General features: G+C 42.2%; 3 protein-coding genes across 3 annotated transcripts; 2 read left to right on the top strand and 1 right to left on the bottom strand.

Annotated features, from left to right (window-relative positions):
• The first annotated feature begins 3,490 nt into the window (after positions 1–3,490).
• Positions 3,491–6,703, top strand: LOC137879225 (high-affinity choline transporter 1-like). The gene is made up of 8 exons (XM_068719903.1): positions 3,491–3,674; positions 3,954–4,067; positions 4,506–4,661; positions 4,772–4,920; positions 5,015–5,158; positions 5,458–5,611; positions 5,702–5,916; positions 6,167–6,703. Exons 1-8 carry the CDS (start codon positions 3,491–3,493, stop codon positions 6,701–6,703), a joined length of 1,653 nt encoding a protein of 550 aa, XP_068576004.1.
• A 512-nt stretch (positions 6,704–7,215) lies between these two features.
• Positions 7,216–16,129, top strand: fam171b (family with sequence similarity 171 member B). The gene is made up of 8 exons (XM_068719760.1): positions 7,216–7,633; positions 9,065–9,298; positions 10,704–10,796; positions 11,145–11,303; positions 11,454–11,624; positions 11,781–11,897; positions 11,989–12,112; positions 12,557–16,129. The coding sequence occupies exons 1-8, from the start codon at positions 7,408–7,410 to the stop codon at positions 13,866–13,868; spliced, it is 2,436 nt and encodes an 811-aa protein (XP_068575861.1). The 5' UTR covers positions 7,216–7,407; the 3' UTR covers positions 13,869–16,129.
• Positions 16,130–16,217: 88 nt separating this feature from the next.
• On the bottom strand, positions 16,218–20,576 carry zswim2 (zinc finger, SWIM-type containing 2). Its single transcript, XM_068719657.1, has 10 exons — positions 20,493–20,576; positions 19,974–20,130; positions 19,807–19,883; positions 19,163–19,203; positions 18,623–18,851; positions 18,070–18,321; positions 17,814–17,898; positions 17,496–17,578; positions 17,050–17,218; positions 16,218–16,770 (listed from the first exon to the last, which is right to left on the bottom strand). The coding sequence occupies exons 2-10, from the start codon at positions 20,121–20,123 to the stop codon at positions 16,417–16,419; spliced, it is 1,440 nt and encodes a 479-aa protein (XP_068575758.1). The 5' UTR covers positions 20,124–20,130; positions 20,493–20,576; the 3' UTR covers positions 16,218–16,416.
• Positions 20,577–20,819: the final 243 nt, after the last annotated feature.

Here is a 20,819-nt window from a genome sequence, read left to right as displayed (position 1 = left end):
TCAACAGAGGCCCTCACAAGAACGAAGCCCATCAACAGAGGCCCTCACAAGAACGAAGCCCATCAACAGAGGCCCTCACAAGAACGAAGCCCATCAACAGAGGCCCTCACAAGAATGAAGCCCATCAACAGAGGCCTTCACAAGAATGAAGCCCATCAACAGAGGCCCTCACAAGAATGAAGCCCATCAACAGAGGCCTTCACAAGAACGAAGCCCATCAACAGAGGCCCTCACAAGAACGAAGCCCATCAACAGAGGCCCTCACAAGAATGAAGCCCATCAACAGAGGCCCTCACAAGAACGAAGCCCATCAACAGAGGCCCTCACAAGAATGAAGCCCATCAACAGAGGCCTTCACAAGAACGAAGCCCATCAACAGAGGCCCTCACAAGAATGAAGCCCATCAACAGAGGCCCTCACAAGAACGAAGCCCATCAACAGAGGCCCTCACAAGAACGAAGCCCATCAACAGAGGCCCTCACAAGAACGAAGCCCATCAACAGAGGCCCTCACAAGAACGAAGCCCATCAACAGAGGCCCTCACAAGAACGAAGCCCATCAACAGAGGCCCTCACAAGAATGAAGCCCATCAACAGAGGCCTTCACAAGAATGAAGCCCATCAACAGAGGCCCTCACAAGAATGAAGCCCATCAACAGAGGCCTTCACAAGAACGAAGCCCATCAACAGAGGCCCTCACAAGAACGAAGCCCATCAACAGAGGCCCTCACAAGAATGAAGCCCATCAACAGAGGCCTTCACAAGAATGAAGCCCATCAACAGAGGCCCTCACAAGAACGAAGCCCATCAACAGAGGCCTTCACAAGAACGAAGCCCATCAACAGAGGCCCTCACAAGAACGAAGCCCATCAACAGAGGCCCTCACAAGAACGAAGCCCATCAACAGAGGCCTTCACAAGAACGAAGCCCATCAACAGAGGCCCTCACAAGAACGAAGCCCATCAACAGAGGCCCTCACAAGAATGAAGCCCATCAACAGAGGCCTTCACAAGAATGAAGCCCATCAACAGAGGCCCTCACAAGAATGAAGCCCATCAACAGAGGCCTTCACAAGAATGAAGCCCATCAACAGAGGCCTTCACAAGAACGAAGCCCATCAACAGAGGCCCTCACAAGAACGAAGCCCATCAACAGAGGCCCTCACAAGAACGAAGCCCATCAACAGAGGCCTTCACAAGAACGAAGCCCATCAACAGAGGCCCTCACAAGAACGAAGCCCATCAACAGAGGCCCTCACAAGAACAAAGCCCATCAACAGAGGCCCTCACAAGAACAAAGCCCATCAACAGAGGCCCTCACAAGAACGAAGCCCATCAACAGAGGCCCTCACAAGAACGAAGCCCATCAACAGAGGCCCTCACAAGAACGAAGTGAATATGAACACAAGGTTCTACAACACTCAAAGGGTTCGTCCATGAATCCCTTTCTTTAATTAATTTATTTTGGCTTTTACGCAGTCATTGCATTACTAATATTCCAGCCTATAAGTCTCACCACTAATCAAATTATACATAAAACAATACATTACATAGTTGGCTTAAATACAGTATGCTTTAAGACAGGGGTTCTTAACCTTTTTCACCTCGCAGCCCAACTTTTCAAGTACAAAGTTGCACGGGGCCCATTCAAATATTAACACTGTATTGGTTTAACTAATTGATCGCACTCTTAGTTTGATTTGTATTCAATAACTAAATCAAATTCACTTACAGTTTAACAAGCAAAAACCTTGTCAAATACAGTAAATGACATGATGCAATGTGATCATCACATTTATTTATCATGTGTATGTAAACCTGCATACAAGGCTAACAATTCATGGAACAAATCAAGGTAATACAAGAACAAATTTAAAGGCTCAAGTCAGGCTTATTAACACAAAAATAACTAATAATTAGGTTTTACTACAGAAAAAAATGGAGGGACTCTCAAAAAAACTGAGAAAAAAATGGAAATTTGATAAATAAATAATATGTGGTAATAAAATATATACATTAAAAATAATAAGTTTCAAATTAAATAAACTGTAAATAGAATTTAAATAAAGTGCAAATGAAAATATAGCCTTATAATCTGCGAATTATATGCTTCAGCAGTCTTCATTTTTGCATGGCAGAACCAGAAGTTGTTCTTCATATCTGTGACAAATGAACAATAACAACAGTCACAACAGTCCACACACTGGGCTCTCGGCTCTGCCTCGTTCCCTCCGTTCACAAAGCCATGCTTAATGAAGTCAGGATTGTAAATTTAGACTTTTCGGGGGGTTTGGCACCACTTTTGTCTTCATTTTTTTGTTTTAAATTAGTGCTGGGCAACGATTATAATTTTGAATCGCAATTAATCGCATGATTTTTTGCAATTAATCGCATTGTTATGTGCAATGTTCAATAATGAATTCAAAAGTAGTGTATTGTGCACTTTTATTTTAAAAGTACTGCTATATGAACAAAAGTGCAACAACATTTGGTTTGCACACACAAATCAGGTTCTTTTTAACAGCAGTATTCCTTTACACAGTAGCAGTTAAAATACAGTTATGATTCTGATCATAGATATTCAGCCAGTGTTCACAACTTTATGTTCATGTGTGTAATAGATGTAATTTGAAATATACACCTTGAAAACTGCAAACCTATCTACGACATGTTTTTTTATGTTTGTTAAATTCTCAGTAGGATAACTAAATTATATACTTATTATACATATTCCAAACAAAACAACATTAAAAAATCAAAAAAAATATTTTTAATTCATTATTTATTTTTTGCTTTTTTGGTCAGACACATATGTAACGCTGAGTACCGTGTAATAAATGTGGTATTTGTTATAAATGTACGTTGGTACATAGAAGGTGAAAAGAAGCTGTACTTGGAGGGAGTCTGTACCGTAGCAGTGACGTGCATGTGAAGCTATGCCAATAAAGAGTTAAGTTAAGGGCAGTTTGTTCTCACGTGCTTATATGTTTATTTAAAAACACAGCAATATGTATTTTGATATTGTCACGTTTGATCCTGTAACGAGACGTGTCACCCTGGGGGGGGGGGAGTGGCAAGAAGAGACGCCACACAAACACACAAACACAGACAAACACAAACACACACACACACACACACACACACACACACACACACACACACGCACACACACAAACAGCTGTTCACCGCTCGCTGCCCAGTTCTTGTGTTAAAAGTGTCTGCTTAATAATAATCGTGGGCCGCGGCCCCATGGTTAAGAATTACTGCTTTAAGACTTACTTCAGCTGTGAGATGATGAGCAGGTTACTGGCATGAGCTGTGAAAGATTATGGGTTGATTGACTTAAAATAGCCTGTGGTGATTTTAAAACCAGTTTAACTAGTTAACTTCAAGCATATAGCATATAAATCAGTCATGCTCACATGGGATCTGCAATTGATGCACCACGCTGGAGAAGTAGACTGCCTGTCTCTGATATAGTTTTAATCAACGATGGCTCTCAATATACCAGGCCTGATAATGATGCTGGCATTCTACTTGCTTGTGTTGGGAATCGGCGTCTGGGCCTCTGTAAAGTCTAAGAAGATGGAGAAAAACACACAAGGTGGACAGGTGGAGGTTTCTTTTTTGGCTAACCGGAGTGTCAGCTTGGTAGTGGGAGTCTTCACAATGACAGGTGAGTTTTAGTTTGCTTATTTCAAATACACAATATGGATCATCAGTGTCATTTATTTGTTATTTTAAGACACCTGTATAATCTCTAGTCTTTTCTATCCTCATCTTTTTGTAAATTGATCAGACACTAATTTGAGTTTGCATGTGTTTGTGTCTCACACTGTCTTTCTGAAACACTGTTGGGGCATTTCTTTAATCACAACCATTTAAATGAATATACTGTACATTAAGGATACAACCCTAAAGATGGATCTGTGTGTATGTATGTTTTCTACTGTAGCTACTTGGGTTGGAGGTGCCTTCATCATTGGTATTGCAGAGTCAGTTTCTGACCCCACCAGGGGTCTAATCTGGGCTCTTGTTCCTCTGCAAATGTCCATTTCCTTTATCATTGGTAAGTGTAAATACAATGCTTTGAATATGTCCTTTTTTCATGAGGTGTGTCTCTGCAGCGGTATCGTCTGTATCTACTGTAACTGTGGAATGTAACGTTCCTTTAAAAATTCATATTATTGGATACTTCTGTTTCAAATGAGGGACATTATTGTGTTCAATAAATAAGGAAATAAACAGTTTGCGGGGGTGCACTCTGCTTGTAAATTGTTGAGGTTAAAACTTTAATGATTAAAAGTTGGTTTTACCCCAAAACAACCTTCTGTTCGCACTTTGAGCCACACCCTGTATAACAACACTACGGAGCCTGGGAGTAGCCATAGAGCCAAATAATAGATCAAACTGTTCCCATGTTTTGATTCATTAAATAATTGTGTCACTTCTATACAGTGTTCTGAAGTATTAAAAGTATTCTCTTCTTTTTCACCCTTTTTTAAAGGTGGACTGTTCTTTGCAAAGCCAATGAGGGAGAACAATTACATCAGTATGATGGATCCATTTCAGAGAAAGTATGGAAAAGGACTGACTGTGGTTCTTGCCATTATTCCACTCATAGCTGAAGTTGTCTGGATTCCTGCATTACTGATTTCCTTGGGTACACATGTACAAGTACACTCAAAGTAACACTCTGTCTGACCCCCTCATCCATTTTCCTCATCATACTTTTCCTCCATTCTGTGCACTGCTTGTGTTTGCATGCTACAGGAGCAACCATGAGCGTAGTTCTAGATCTTTCCTTCAGCGTTTGCGTCTGGATCTCTGCTGCAGTGGCGATCATCTACACCGTTCTTGGCGGTCTCTATTCAGTGGCTTACACTGATGTCATCCAGATATCACTGGTGTTTCTGAGCTTGGTGCGTTTTTACACAATGAAAGTTAAAGAAGATGTGTTGCTCCATGTCATCTTCTTATATTTGGAGTCTGCTGAGTGATTTCCTCTTTCCACAGTGGCTGTGTGTCCCTTTTGTTCTCACCAGTGACGTTTATACTGACATTACTGAAACAGCATTCAACCACACATACCAGGGCTCCTGGCTCGGCCAGCTTGAGTCAGATGAAATCGGGAGATGGATTGATCATTTTCTAGTGATGGTAAGATGAAGAACATTACAGTATGATGGTTTAAAATGCTCTGCTTCTTTATATAAAACTGTTATCTAAAATCCCATGTTCACATGAGGCTTAAAGTAAAAATATGAAATGAATGTTTTATAACCCAGCTCCGCTTTAAATATATCTCACTTATCTGAAGCTAAACATTATGATGAACATCGCTATTCACCATAGTTTAGTGCTGTCAGTATCCACAACATTCCTGAAACACAACATGTGAATTGACAACATCAGGATAAAGTGTGACTTTGTTTGTCCCACATTTTTTTATTTTCTAGACTTTGGGCAATATGGCCGTTCAGGATTTCCATCAAAGGACTCTGTCCTCCAGCTCCACGTCCACAGCCAGGATCATCTGTTTCATAGCAGCAGGAGCCGTCATCATTGTAGGAATCCCATCCGTGCTGATTGGAGCTGTAGCAGCTTCAACAGGTATTCTCCACTCTTTACCTGTTGGGAATCTGTCGTGTCAGGGTGGTAAATCAGCATTTATTGTTGTCTGTTCTGGCTCCTGTGTTTCAGACTGGAACTCCACCTCATACGGTTCTCCTTCTCCATACGAGCGAGGGGAGGCGGCCATGGTGTTGCCCATCACCCTTCAGAATTTAACCCCAGCATATATTTCTGCTTTTGGCATCGGAGCGATTGCTGCTGCAGTGATGTCATCTGCTGACTCTTGCCTTTTGTCTGCAACCACCATCTTCTCCACCAACATCTACCAGACCATCAGGAGTCAGGTGCAGTACAAGGAACAGGAGCATGGAAGTGCTTTACTATTTATGCCTGTTCTCACCTCTTCACTGGTTCTCAGTTTGCTGTTTTACTGCTTCGCATATATTCTCTTCCTCAAGTGATATGTACACAAAATGTACACATAAGCTAATATGCACATTTGTCTTCTGTAGCTTTCATCCACAGACATGTTATAGGAGGTATTTGATCTTATAGAAGATTAAATATTCAGGTTCTGTATGATTTTGTTTTTAGGCATCCGATAAAGAGCTACAATGGGTGATCCGTCTCTCCATAGTGGCTGCAGGACTTTTGGGAACATCCCTCACCTACCTGGACAGCGGCATCATGGCGTTCTGGATCCTGGGATCCGACCTGTCTTACACCATCATGCTCCCCCAGCTGATCTGTGTCCTCTTCATCAGGGTTTCAAACGGCTATGGAGCTGTTGCAGGCTATGTTGTTGCTTTTGTGATGAGAGTTTTGTGTGGAGAGCCGATGTTTGGCCTCCCTGTGATCCTGCATTTCCCAGGATGCACTTTAGAGGATGGTGTTTACATTCAGCGCTTTCCTTTTAAGACCATTTGCATGCTGTCTGCTCTGGCCTCCATCCTGGTGTTTTCATATGTGGCCTCACTCCTGTTCAACAAGGAGATCCTTCACGAGAGGTTTGATGTGTTCAAGGTGAAATCACAAGAAGCACCAGCACCAGCAGAGGGAGCCAGAGAGGCTGATGGTGAAAAGACTGGTGCTCCAAATGAAAATGTACCAATGCTCGATACAAGCTGCTGATTACATTTCTGTTGACTTTGTCTTATTTATTTTTTTCCTCCACTTTTTGTCAAAGCAGTAGAGATAAAAAAAAAAAAATAGGCAACCAGGGATCTCAGGTTACTGACAGAGGGCCATGCAGACCCCAATGATGTAACAGTGTCTCCAGTCTTACCAAAGATGATCAAGACAGAGAGACCTCTCACTCTGTAGCTTTTTCTTGGCACAGCAATGTCACCACAGCCCATTAAATCATTGATTACATGTGAAATGTTGAATAAAGATATTGAGTTTTCTGTGATTTATTAAAAAAAAACATTGACACATTTTCACTGGTCATCAAAATCTTCTGTCATTGCCGAGACTGTTATAACTAATTAAATAACTTATTTTAGTACAGATGCAAAGATTTGTATGCAAGGAACATAATTAGATAATTATCATTTCAGGATAAAGTCATGGTGATGAACTAGCACAGTATATTGTCCACCGCGTGATACATCTTCCCGTGATAAACGATCTTCTGCCACACACGCCCAGCCTCAGCACCAGCGCATCCTTTCTCCACGGGGCTTTCCCCCCCTCCGTCCGCACCAACATTACAAGAAACCATGAGAGGGATGAGGCCTTCATGATCAGGACAAACACTACTGGACCTCGTTCTTCTCGTCTCGAGCTCGTTTCTCGCGGTTCGTTATGTCTTTGGGCCTGCTCCCCCTCTCGCCATGCCCGTCGCTGAACGCTCCCTGCTGCCGCTACCGCTGCTGCTCTTTCTGCCGTCGTTGCTTTTGATTTCGTGCCTGGATGGGGCGGTGAGAGCAGCGGAGGAGGGCGGCGGCCTGCCCTCCTCCTCGCCCGGGGACAATGGCCTCGCAGTCGCGGTCGGAGTCCCGTCTGCCACGGAACCGACCGTCCAGGGGCGATTTCTCAGCCCCTCCGCTGTGACAGAAGGTAAACAAAGCGAGCTCTCCATCAGCCAGTCATTGTTAGAGAAAATGGAAATGAGCTGCAACAGAGGAAACAGTGTGACTCATAACTGAATCAGGTAGCAGTGCATCTACAACGTTTGTTTTGTACTGAAGAGGAGAACTCGTTTAATCATTGTGTGATTTCATTCAAATTAGCTCTGCTGCAGTTTTCAGTGATTTGTGGGAGGCAAATGCTGTAACTATGTCTACAAATACAAATTTAAATTGTGCAACAATCCCACAGAATGCAACATTTCATTTAATCTTACACGTTTCATGTATTTGAGTGGCAGAATAATGGATGTACTTGCAGATATGACGGGAAAGTAACTCAAACATGAACCATTTTATACAGAAACATATATTGTAGCCATATGCTTAACTGGAGAAAAAGTTGTGGCTCCTATTATACGTTATTAATGGAAAGGCTGTCTTCATTATCACTAAATGACACCATTAGTCTGAAGAACGATCTGCTATTTCTATTGATAAGCTATTGGATGTAATTCAGAGGCAGTCTGGCCAACAGGCTAACAGGATTAAGATGTATAATGTGGAGGTTTGGGGGATTAGGGGTTTTATCTTTTCGGACTGAGCAGGTGATGCATTAATGGAGAGCACGGTAATCCTGCGCTGCTCTGCTGATACAGTACCTGAGCCTGTACTCATTGACGGCCTCTGTTTACAGCTGGTCTGGGCATGGATAGAGGGTTTACACACTGTAAAAAAACAAATTACACTCCAATGCTTTCTAGGAACTCCAGCGGCCACATTAGTGTCAGATTTACATCCTTTATATGAGTCATTAAGCTCAATACATCCATCAATGACACTGCTAAAGATTACAGTTCATTACAACAAAAAGAAAACACCAGTGAGGATTCAACAATCTCCATTCTAAGAGTAATTTACTAGTTTTTATCCGCACTAGATTAGACTACACTAGAGAGCAAAATGCATTTTTTTCAACATTAAAAAAGACGAAAACGTTCCCGCAACAAAACATTGATACTGACAATTAGAAACTTGCTAAATATCAGTTATGGAAGCTACATGCTCATGAGTACATATGTGTTGGAAGGGAAGACATGTCTAACGTGGCACTTGGTTGTGATGTATTCTTCATTCTCCCACAGACTCAGCTGTGCCTGCCTCATCACTTTTTCATGGTGAGAGAAAGGTTACCGAGTACTGCTGAGAGGAAGTGGTTGATGCTGGTCTGCATACAGATAGAACACATGCAGAGACACATGTATTACCACAAACAAACACTTTCTTACTCTAGCCGCTATACTGATAGCTTACCAAAACCAATCTATAAATATAGTTAGTTAGATTTCACAGAAAGTTGGTCAAGCAAAAGCCACAAAGAGGACATCAAGAGTGTGTAAATTGAAACACATTTTCTCTCCAGAGCCCCAGTTTGCCCTGAAGGTCCTTGTGAGGGACCTGGTGACCCGTCAGCCGCTCCCGGGTGCTTCAGTATACGTTTACGTAAACCACACCCTGAGGAGCTCTGCCCGGACGGGGGAGAGAGGCGAGGTTCTGCTCTGGGTAGCGTACAGTCCTGGACTCAGTCTGACTCTGCTGGGCAACATGGAGGGCTACGTCCCCAGCCCCCTGCCCTGGAGCACCACCAAGAGACCGAGTGAGTAACGCCCACAACTACTTTTTAAACCTTCTGGCAGCTCATAGTAGTTTCTGAGGAAAACATTCTCTCACATGGTCCACATTTTCTCCCTGACCTACGATTCAAAACCCTGGCTTCTCTGACATAGGAGCACAGACTGTAGCTGTTAACACACACTCTGCTGAAATGCTGAACTCTGCATCCTGACCAGCTCCAGGGTCACAGCTGACCCTGACCTCTCCTCGAAGGGACGCAAGTAAAGAGGATTAGCCAACACGGATCGATCGGCGCATAAAGGGGGAAACAATGGCATTTAGCAGATACTCTCGCTAAATTTAAAAGACTCTGCTTTGCTCAATTCCTTTTACACATATACTATTTTAGCCATGTAAATGTTATGGTCTAAAAGGTTAAAATGCTAAAACTGAGGGAAATGCTTGTGCTTTATAATAGGCTGTGCAACCATTTGTGAGCACAATATTCACACTACTGCATTATTCATGGTCATTACAGATTAATGAAGTGTCTGCAACAACATACAACTTGTCACTGAGGTTTGTTCCTGATGAAGCAATTCATGTTCCCAGTGTACAGTCAAGTGTAACCCAACGCCGTCACTGTATTGACCGTCTCCACAGCAGCATGAAGAGTGGAGGTGTCTGACTCAAGCGTGGGGGAAACGTATCCCTGCCTCAGCAAACTGTCTTTGTCCTGCACCCAATCAAAGGCAGAGGGGGGTGGGGGCTCTTTAGCCACACCGATCTCATGTCGGTGTAAAGAGAAAAGGGGGCCTGGGTCTGACTCTATTGTTTGTGTTCACACTTCCTCTTACTGGTCTGTATCAGACAGAATAGAAACAAAGATGGAGCAGGTGTCATGAGGGATAAAAATCAGACGGATGATGAAAGAGCGTCATCTGTCGAGACCTGCTTTGCTCTGCATTATCAGAGGCGCCTCCCTTTTGTGCTGCCGAGCCAGACAACTGAACCCTAAAAAGAGGATTGAGGACGTAATGCCACCTGCTGGTGGTATGACAGGCCTACAAGTCACCAACAACAGCTTGTGTTATGTCCAAAAAACAAAGGAGAATGCTAGACATCTCTTACATATTAAATCACTTAGAAAGGGATCGTGCATATTTAAAACTAAAAAGTGGTCAGTTTTCATTATATCTGTCATTTCTCAAATGATTATTATAGATAAAGTACCCACTTTTGTTCTCCTTTAGTTCTATAATGGTGACTTTTTTATAGTATGTCATATAGTCATATAGGATGTCCTGAATATGTTAATATTAATCGTATAGTATGTCATAAATAAATCATAGTGAACTGTCATAAACATGGTATAAAAAGTCATACTCTAGTATGTCTTGGAAAGACATACTAGATAAAAATGTTGTGCTTTGTTTGTCATCCTGCAGTTTTCTCTGCTGTGACGTTGCTGCTGCTCCCTCACAGTCAGGGGAACATCTGGCTGTTTGAAGACTCAGTACTCATCACCGGGAAGTTACCTGGTAGGTTTACACTCTTCTTACAGGTCACAAACAATTCTCCTTCATCTCAATGAGCAAAGCACAACTTTAATTTGTAGAAGAACACATCCTTGAAAAATAGGAAAAAAAATCCTGAATTAATTGAGCTAAACGTGAGAGCTTCAATCAGATCATCAGGGTAGTTTTAAAGTTGCGCAGATTAAAGTAGAGAATCAAGAAGATACCAAAAAAACAGCAGAGTAACTTCACAAATATCTACCGTATTTGCAATAAAAATACATATGCATATAAAATGTGAATAGGACAAAGTCACTAATGATATAAGTGTAATCATTAGTCCTAAGTGTAAGTGCCATCTTGTTTTTACAGACCGCTCGTCCCAACCCAAGGTTAAGTTCCCCAAGAACCTCCTCACAATGTCTGATAAGAGCAACGTGTCGTCAGTGACGGCGTACCTGACTGTCCCACAGCACCACCTAGCGAAAGACTGTGCCAACTGCACCCCGGGCATCATCAGCAAACAATCATGTAAGCTTTAAATAAGCCACCATTATGTTCTCAAGATACACTCATTTACAAACAATACTTTAAAGAGTTTTGTTATATATAAATATACTTCATCATTTAAATGTGTGACATTGACTCCTCCTACTGGATTTCTCCTCCTCGTGTCTGCAGTGTTCAGAAGCATCGAGCTGAAGGCGGTGGCAGCCGTCAGTGTCCTGCTGTACTCTGGTGGTGAGGAGCTCCAGGTTCGAGGGCCCATTCAAATCAGCCTCCCCCTGGGACACAGCACGCACCTCAGGGCCTCCGATACTGTGCCAGCCTGGGCCTTTAACCTGAAGACAGGTACAGTAAGAATCACAGATTACAGAGAAGCCACCGCATTACAGTGGTCACTCATGCAGAGTAAGGTTAATAGAGGAAGAAACAACAAAGTGTCTGTCAGTATTGTAAGCTGATTGGATTTATTCACGGATATACTGCAATGTACAATAACAACAGGAGCCTGGGAGAATCACGGTCTGGGGATAGTGAAAACCGTTGGTGATGAGCTGGTTTGGACCTACACCGCTTCCCATCTGGGCTACTGGATCGCTGCCCTCCTTCCCTCATCAAACGGTACATAACTCATCTACCGTCATCAACTCATGTATATACAAAATGTGTATTGGTACATTTTTCATGTCTATCTTTAAATTTGACCATTTAGATTACCTGGGACATGGAGGCTACATTGATTTCATATCATACCACACCTACCTGCTGATGGGAATACTGGGAGCAACGCTGGCTGTAGTGATTGGATTTCTTTCCTTGCTGCTGTGTCACTGCCGGTAAAAAAGCTGCTCAGGAATGTTATTGTCAGGTTCAATTTACAGCAGATAAAACACATTTTACATTTCTTAGATTATATTTAGTAAGACTTAATTAATCATTTATGAATGACTATGCATTATTTTCAGAAAGTATTTTTCTACGTACTGTAAATAAAAGCCCTCATTTACAGTTGGCCTTATTGAGACATCAAATGTTTTTATAGAAGTTATAGAGAAATCCTTTACATTTGAGGCCAAGTTTTCAAGCTCTTAAAACACGGTAAAAGGAGATTCCACTATGATACTATACCAAATAAATGCTAACAGTGCATTTAACAACCATTTTGAAAAGAGAGCCTTAACAGAATAAGTGTCTTGTAGGTAAAAATACAGGCTTTAAATAAATGGAAAACAACCCTATGAAACGTCCCATCCTGATTAAATTCAGTTTCGTCCATGTAGGAGAGGTGCTTATCGAGAGCCCAGGAGGAGGAGAGCTCGTTTTTCCAAACTCAGCGTGGTGAAAAAAGACCAAACCACCTCCACCCACATGGAAGAGGGTTTGTTGTTCTGTTCTGGCGACAACAGCCTCGCTTCCTGCAGTGTCCAGTGTGAACCCTCGTCTACGCCGAGGCACAAAGCCAACTACAACATCTATGTGGAGGATCCAGGGAGTCGCCCGGCGGCTCCTCTTTATGAGAACATTGCTCTGGATCGGCTCAAAGGCTCCCAACAGCCGTCTCACTACATCAACAGCGAAGAGGTCGCTCGGCTTCGGGAGAGGTCAGAGCAGAACCGGGCCAACATGAACTCTGACAGCTTCTTTCAAGATAAGATGGTTCATATTTACAACCAGCCAGTGGCTCTTATTCAGGCGCCAGAGCTTTTCAGTGCTCAGGAGCTGTCGGGCTGTAAGTCTGCTACTTTCCCCCGCAATGGAGTTGAGTATGATCCTCACTCACAGCCTGCAAATAAAGACGGCTACACCCAGACACTACCCAAAGTCCCCCACCACCACTCCCAAGGTGGAAGCAGCCAACAGCAGAGCAGCCAAGATGAGCCCCAGCCTCTGGAGACTCCTCCTCAAGGCCAAGGCCCCAACACCGTTGTGTGGGGGCGCTACAGTAACCTCCTGGAATCCTCCGTCTCAGTGCCCGGGACTCTTAACGAGGCAGCAGGTATGCAGGCCTTCAGCAGTGGGCATGGTGTACCCAGCGAGCTGCAGGGGATTTCAGAGCGCACCTTGCTGGAGCTCACCCGGGGCAAGTGTCACCCCAGGGCCTGGTTCGTCTCCTTAGACGGGAAGCCGGCCGCCTCGGTTCGCCACTCCATTATTGAGCTCCAGAGCCGCCACCGTCCGCCGAGCAGCAACGACACCAGCCTGGACTCAGGGGTGGACATGAACGAGCCCCAGCAGAATATTCGCGAGACGGAGCGCGACAGGCGATCGATCAGGGCCTCTTCCCTGCCGCACCACAGCAGAGGGGGGCGTTATGGTGAAGACCAGGACCTGAGCAGTAGTGAGAGTGGCACAACGGCCACCTGTACGCCAGAGGACCCTTCCCTGAGGAACATTTTAGACGGGAGCAGTGGGGCCATTCCCAACATTCCTGAAGAGCGAGACGGGATGGATACATCCAGCGCTCAGGAGGACAGCGAGTCGAGGGGAACGCCGCCTCCACGCCGCCTGAGGAAGGTGAGGGAGAAGGGGAAGACGGAAAAGAGGAGTGCCAGGCACGTCCGTGAGGGGAGACCTCTGACCAAGAGAAGTTAAAGCATGGAGCGTTGCAAACATAAAGACAAGCATTTTTCATCAGCGCTTAATTTGAATGACCCATTAACCGTTTAACCCACATTGAGCTATTTTTATCACATGGTGTCATCAGTGCCGAGTCATCCAAATACGTTTTCACCACTTGTGCTCACGCAGGCATTGTTGTTGTCGAGTCATGTGATTGTACAACTTTGCCAAAGAATTCATATCGCTCAAGAAATAACGCAGCATCTGTGTCATGTTGAAGCACCATGTAGCTGCTGTTAGACAAGATTGTGCGGCATCATCACGAATCTAAAGATCACCAGCGAGATTCATTACAGCAAAATGTCCGTGAGAACACGATATCCCAAAGTCCCCAGTACCGGCATTATAGAGGGTGCCTTCTTACTGCCTGTAATCATTGAATATGATCACATGAGTCACAGTACTTGTCTATATTTAGTAAAATCTGGTGAGTTTGCAGGATGGACACAGATACAGGTCTATGTGTAGTGCACTTATCCTCACCACTAATGCCTGCTGTAAATTAAATTAGATATAGAAGCGTTCCTGGTTTGCAGAACTGACATCTTGTTTTGACCATTCTGCCTCACTTTAGTTAAAAAGATACTCTGGGGTTCATGAAAATACTCAATTATGTCATTATTGGAATCATCTCAAGACTTTCCGCCTTTCACCGACTCCGATGGATTTTGGAGTAAAACACTGTTGTACATTGAAAAGCTAAGCTGCCATTTCAAAGTTATCACACCTGATATTCAAGGTTAAGCCTATAATTATTTTAGAATGCATGAAAATGAATGTTTCCCTGCGTGTATGAAAATGTTTTGCTTTTTAACGACGAGCTAACTTCACGTCTTGAATGGGACTGAATGGTTTATTTCTTCGTCTATTCTCGGAAGGAGACGTTGTGTTGTGCTGCCAACTGTAACTCCCCAGGACTTCTACACTATTCTTCTTTCACAACTTGTATTCTCAAATTATACTTTGACAAAAAATGATTTACTTCCTGATCATGGGATGTTTTCTTTTTTTGTATTGACAAATATGACCGAAGAAAGAAAGATGATCTTAAATGAATGACATTTTTTTGAATCACATTTTGTACCGACGTTCCCAGAGGGTGAATCCTGTACTGACTTTGATCCTTCTCCCTCTAATGCCACCGTGAGGTTGACGCGTGGTCTTGTGTCAAATGTTTCAACAACTCCCTCAGAATGAATTGGAATAACTTTGGTGAACCCCAAACTTTCATTTACCACCATCATCAGGTCAACATTTCAACCAATTTTCAACAATTATGTGTACGGATGCATTTAACTTTGGTAAACAACAAAGACGCAGGTCCTCTACTCATTGACATGGCAGCTTTTGTCTTGAGTCAAATAAAGCACACTACACTTTAACATGTGCCCATTTGTTACACTGGCACACAGCATTCGCAGACACCTATTACATTATCAGAGTGTAAATACTGACACCATTGACCATACTTAATAAAGTTGGGCAAAACATTCACCACGAACACCACAAAGCAGTTTTACTAGCAATATTACCCATGAATTAAAATGGAACTTTGCAGCAACAGTTTTGCCATATTTAGTCTTCCATCATCTTGTAAATTTGTTCCCTGATGAGTTCACTTTAAGGCTCAATTATGTAGCTACATTCATGTGTTCTTTTGTATGTATATAGTAAAGCAACATTTTATGTATTACGTGGCTGTGATTTTACTTATTTTGTGCTGTTTTTATTCCATCTAAAAGCAAAATGCTGAAGGTGCTTCAGAGTGCAGCAGTGAATGGTTGAATGATTACATTTTTCTAAAGGTTAGCTTAAAGAGTACGTCTTTTAAAAAAACAACTAGCCTGAGCTTTGTAATTTTACATGTAGCAACAAGTTGAGCACTAAATCATTCAGTATGCTTACAAAAGAAGGTACTTTCTCCCGCTAGTCGCCAGCTTGAACACACAGCACACCACAGCTTACACAGCAACATGAGGAGTAGTTTGTGAACACTGTGCTGATAACTCTTGACAAGCAAATCGAACCTACTGCCACTCCTGTTTTAAATAGATCTCGCTGAATGTGTTTGTATTGATTTGAATGTGTTCTATAGTGTGCTCCTCTCGTGTCTCGCCATTGAAACTCATGGACTTTTGTTTCTTCCTAAATGGGCGCCTCTTGTGTTCACCTCTGTAATGATGGTAGTGTTATTAGTCTTGCCTTTTTGTGCACAAAATTAATAAACTTACTTGACACCCATTATTGTTCAGAAGCTTTTTTTATTCTTTTTCAACATATTTCATTTTGTATAAAGTACATTTTAGCAAAGTCACACAAAAACAACATCTTTCTGATTAAAGAGTTACACATGCACACTTATGGATTGGTTTAAGTCTAAGTCTCTGTCTTCTTTTGTTGCTGCGTGTTTATCAAGACTCCCGTCATTTGTGTTACTGCAGCTCACTTGTTAGGTGAAGGGCTTTTTGTGGCTGTCTTTTTTGAGGAACATATACATAAGTCAGATTTACTCAGATGATCTTTATAATAACAACTCTCTTTTTTCCTCTTCCGTCACAGTGTCTGTAGCTATGCACAAGCCCTGAAACCTATCAGTTATTAACTGTTGTGGAGTGTTTAAAGTGACTGAAGAGCCCGTTAGCACTTCTACATGAAGAGAACCGTGTGAGGGAGTGACTTTAGTGTTCCTGTCCCGCAGAGCCACTCCTGGAATAAACAGGTCTTTTAAGTTATTTTCTGGTCGTGTGGCACAGAACAACTTAGGGCAGATCTTTCTTTCACTGCTCCTCCAAATCGAGGGGTTATAAATGACGTATCCGTCCAACGGGCAGCAGTTTGACTTCCGCAGGATCCCGTCCACACAGCTGGCATGGAACTGAAGTGTGGGAACATTTATGGGGGGGGGGGGGCAACTTGGTTGTTATTTTGCATTATGTTTGTGTATATCATTATGATTCCATATTTTTTGTATTTCATATTCTTAGCGGGGCCAGTGTGTAACATTTTGGGGGACGTATTCCCAGAAATGTCATATAATATTTTCCTTAGTGTATAATCCCCCAAAACTAAGAATTGTTGTGTTTTCGTTAGCTTAGAATTCACATGTTTGAATACTGATAGTAAGATGATGCGAGCACACAGTGAAATGTTTTACCTTGTGACGGCAGGGCAGAGTTCGGACATGTTGGCCGAGGCTAAAATCCAGCAGACAGATCCGACACTGTTGTCCCACATCCAAGAGCCGAGACCCCGATCTCACTCTGACCGTGGGAAGACAGTCCAACACATTTTCTGGTAGAGGGTCTGCAGCTACAGGGATGACGCTGAGTAGCAAGAGTAGCAAAAATGTTTATAGTAATCAGAAAATAACAACGGGATTTCATCTAACCAATAATTTGTATTGATAAAAACTGTAAAGTCATTTACATTGTGGTCACAGGTATTTTACAACAACTGTGTGACTCAGCAATCAGAAGTGTGAACACTAAATAGTTTATAACTTTATATCACCCTAAGAAAACCATCTGTGTTCTGAGTGAATGGGTCCAATTTCAACAAGTGAAATTAAAATTCATTTTCTGGATGTATTTGATAACGTACCTGTCATTAACTGACTGAGAGGTTGCTCCCCTTGGTTCATCCTTCGGGTCTTCAGACACCAGGTGCCACTTTTCTTTCCTTTTCTGTTTGAGGTTTAGTTTTCATTTAGTTATTTAGGTGGATATTTATTTAGCCACTTATCGTAGCAGAAATGCTTGTTCATAAAAACTGCTCACCACCAATAGAGATATTAGGTTTTTGCAGTACAATTACTGCAATGTGTGGCATTAAGACCACTGTAAAGTTTAGAGTTATCTGAATCATTGTATTTTCAAGACCCCTGAGGTGGGAGATGCAGTAAGTCATTTCAAAGCTTACTGTTCGTGAAGCAAATGGATGCTGTGGGTGACAGCCCTTCTTTGAGCAGTCCTCACATAGATAGAAGTAACTGCAGACTGTGCATCTGAAAGCATGACAACAGATTAAAGAAGAAGACTATTATTCAGCATCACAACACCTAAAATGTCAGTTTAAGTTGACAAAAAATTGATAAAATCACTTCAAATAAACTACAACATGCCAATCACCATACTGCGATTGAAACTGACAATGTTGAATGTTGCCACTTGCTTACTTGAAACATTTGCCAGTGACAGGGCAGAGCCGGCAGCTGTGACAAAGAACTCCCAGGTGCCTGCCTGGCTTCTCCCTCTCAGAGGCAGTGAAGAGCTTTGCTGCGTTTTTCACCTGCTCTTGGAGTAACTTCAGAGAGCTGAAGTCCTCCCTGCACAGAGGGCACTTCACTGTTTCTTTCCTGTCTGACAGTCTCTGATGATCCGCCCACACCTTCATGCAAGAGATGTGGACATTATTGCCACAACCGAACCTGGGAGAGACAAGGACGGCACATGAGAGAAAATCTGTCTGCACAATGCTGAAAACAAACATTTTCCACTTCATTTCCAAACGTCCTCTTCTGTGAATATCAGGATATTTAAACTGAATTTTACAACATCCGAAAATCTGTGCTGGTGGTTTCCGCTCAACATTCTGTATGTCAACAGTTGGATGTGCTGTATTGGGACTGATAATGTTTTATGGGGTCATGTTCTGGCCAGTAGTGCAGCAAAAGTTGAGTAGAACATCTTACATCATCCTGAAACATGACTGTACTGAAACAACAGTACCTGCAGTAAGACACAGGCTGTTTTTTCTCCAGCAGCACTTCTCGACAGATAGGACACACATCCTGGGCTTGGATCACTTTCCGCCAGACATTTCCAGCCTCCTGGCCAGTGACTGGTTGGCTCCCAGAAGCAGCAGATGGATCATTTTCCGTCCGGTGGTCTTTGGTTCGGTGTAAACCATGGAGCACCTCCAAGATCTGTCTCTCCACAAGTCCAAGCTGAAACGAATCTAGAGCAGTTATTTTTAACATTGCATGTCAACAAGAGCACATGTACAAGGGTGGGTCAATTCATTCAAATCTCCTGCAAACAGCAAAAGTGTTAAACATGAAAATAGCACACAGCATAATATAGTATTGATTTAACTGTAGTCTATAAAAGACGTTGACAAGGAATTGTTAAATGTTAGGTGCAATAGGCTTTTTGTGATAACCTTTCATTTTTCTATATTTTTCGATGTTAATAAAAACATTATAACTGAATTGAAAGGTACAATATGCAATCAGTGTAAAAAAAGTGCAATTTATCTAAAGAACTTACATTCATGTTCTCTGGGTAGTCTGAATTTCCGCAGTAAAACCCTGTAGTGATAAATATTTACAAGTTCATATGATGAAAAGTGAAAAGGACCGAGATATAGACATACATTCAGTGATCAGGAGGTCTGAATATCATTCAAATGTTTTAATATATTTGTGATTTACAAAATAATAACACTAAAAACAAAATAAGTAAACTAATCAGTGTTTAAAGTTGTATTAACAAAACAGCCGGGCCAGAATTGTGCCTACATAAAACTAAATAAAAAACTTAATTCAATTTAAATAAAGCAAAATATCTGATAAAAAGTAAACAACACTAACTAACAGTTTCATGCTTTGCACTACAGGCGCAATTTGATTGGTGGTAAAAAAGTTCTGAAAAGTACCAATTCCAGTTATTAGGTTCTGCAAAAAAATCCATGGTTTTCTCTGACAAATGTTCATTCACACTGCAACACATTTCAGAGATACGTTTTCTTCTTGAACTGGTAAACACGCAACCTAGTCATATGAATACAAACTAAATGACAGTGTTCACCTCACAATGTTGCACATGCCAAAAACAAAAATTGCGAACGAAATATTATTGGCCAGAACGTTTGGGTGTGTTAATCTTTGTGTGTGTGTGTGTGTTATTGATACCAGCAGATGTGTTTGCATGGCTCCTGCTCCTTGGTGAATACAGGGCAAGTGCACGAATGTGGGTCACCCAAGCACACCTAAACAACACCAACAAAAGTGGAGTAAGGATACAAAACCTGGTTTGTGGAGTTTTAAAAACATGCATCCTGATTCACAGAATAATTTACCGTGAAGTTCCTGACCTCTCCCTCCTCTCTGAGTAGAAATCTTGTTGGGCCGAAGGATTTCAGAAGAAATATAGTTGTGTTGAGGGCTTGGGCTTGGTGGAAACTCACTGCATCACTGACTGTGTTCCTGCAGGTAGTTTTCCTGAACATCCTGCTGCTGCAGAATAATGGTGTCAATCATTGATAGAGACAAATCTATAGATACTAGATACTTAACTTTATTGATCCTGAGGGAAATTCAGGCATCCATTAGCTTGTAGGAAACATACAAACCACAGATACACACAGGAATAAAGAATAAAAACACAGCAGTGAAGATCTGCTACAGAGAACTGTGGCTATAATAAAGTATGTGCCAAAGGAGGCACATATGTAACTTAAGTCTACCGTCAGCTACCCTGCTTGGTATAGCTTAACGTTAATCAGGCTAATTACATGGTCACTTTTTTAACTTCCCTGTTAATGCTGTTAATATTAAGAAAACAATTGTAACTCTTTCATTTTAACTAATCAACTTACCTCGGGAGGTGCACACATTTCAAAAAGTACCGTTCTTTGTGGATAAATGCCTAAAGACCAGCTGAAACTCACCGCACTGTCTTAAGGTTACTTTGCAGAGGCAGTACCAACAACGCCGTGGCCATGGTAACCTGGAGGTTTCCACAGAGCATTGACCTGCAGAGGGAGCCGTTGCTAAATTATAGAAACCCTCTTGCTGATTGGTCAGTTTTGTGCTTTTGTGCTTCCAGATTATCAGCAGTTATGTACCACAAATTCTCTCTCTATATATATATTTCTAATAGTATATGCATATTTCTAATACATTTAACAGCCAGTCTGCAATCT

The sequence above is a fragment of the Cebidichthys violaceus genome, unplaced genomic scaffold (genome assembly GCF_023349555.1).
Source record: "Cebidichthys violaceus isolate CVI_PGR_0920_01 unplaced genomic scaffold, fCebVio1.0.p SCAF_24, whole genome shotgun sequence".
In the NCBI taxonomy this organism is placed as follows: domain Eukaryota; kingdom Metazoa; phylum Chordata; class Actinopteri; order Perciformes; family Stichaeidae; genus Cebidichthys; species Cebidichthys violaceus.
The sequence above is the reverse complement of the archived record's forward strand: the minus strand, read 5'-3'. Positions and strand labels throughout refer to the sequence as shown.

Coding starts and splice junctions, on each gene's coding strand:
- LOC137879225 (XM_068719903.1), top strand. CDS start 3,491: ATGGCTCTCAATATACCAGGCCTGATAATGATGCTGGCATTCTACTTG. Junction 3,675..3,953: donor GGGAGTCTTCACAATGACAG/GTGAGTTTTAGT, acceptor TTTCTACTGTAG/CTACTTGGGTTGGAGGTGCC. Junction 5,159..5,457: donor TTGATCATTTTCTAGTGATG/GTAAGATGAAGA, acceptor TTTATTTTCTAG/ACTTTGGGCAATATGGCCGT.
- fam171b (XM_068719760.1), top strand. CDS start 7,408: ATGCCCGTCGCTGAACGCTCCCTGCTGCCGCTACCGCTGCTGCTCTTT. Junction 7,634..9,064: donor CCCCTCCGCTGTGACAGAAG/GTAAACAAAGCG, acceptor TTTTCTCTCCAG/AGCCCCAGTTTGCCCTGAAG. Junction 11,304..11,453: donor CATCATCAGCAAACAATCAT/GTAAGCTTTAAA, acceptor TCGTGTCTGCAG/TGTTCAGAAGCATCGAGCTG.
- zswim2 (XM_068719657.1), bottom strand. CDS start 20,123: ATGTTCAGGAAAACTACCTGCAGGAACACAGTCAGTGATGCAGTGAGT. Junction 18,852..19,162: donor ACTACCCAGAGAACATGAAT/GTAAGTTCTTTA, acceptor TAACTGCTCTAG/ATTCGTTTCAGCTTGGACTT. Junction 18,322..18,622: donor CAGCCTGTGTCTTACTGCAG/GTACTGTTGTTT, acceptor TGTCTCTCCCAG/GTTCGGTTGTGGCAATAATG.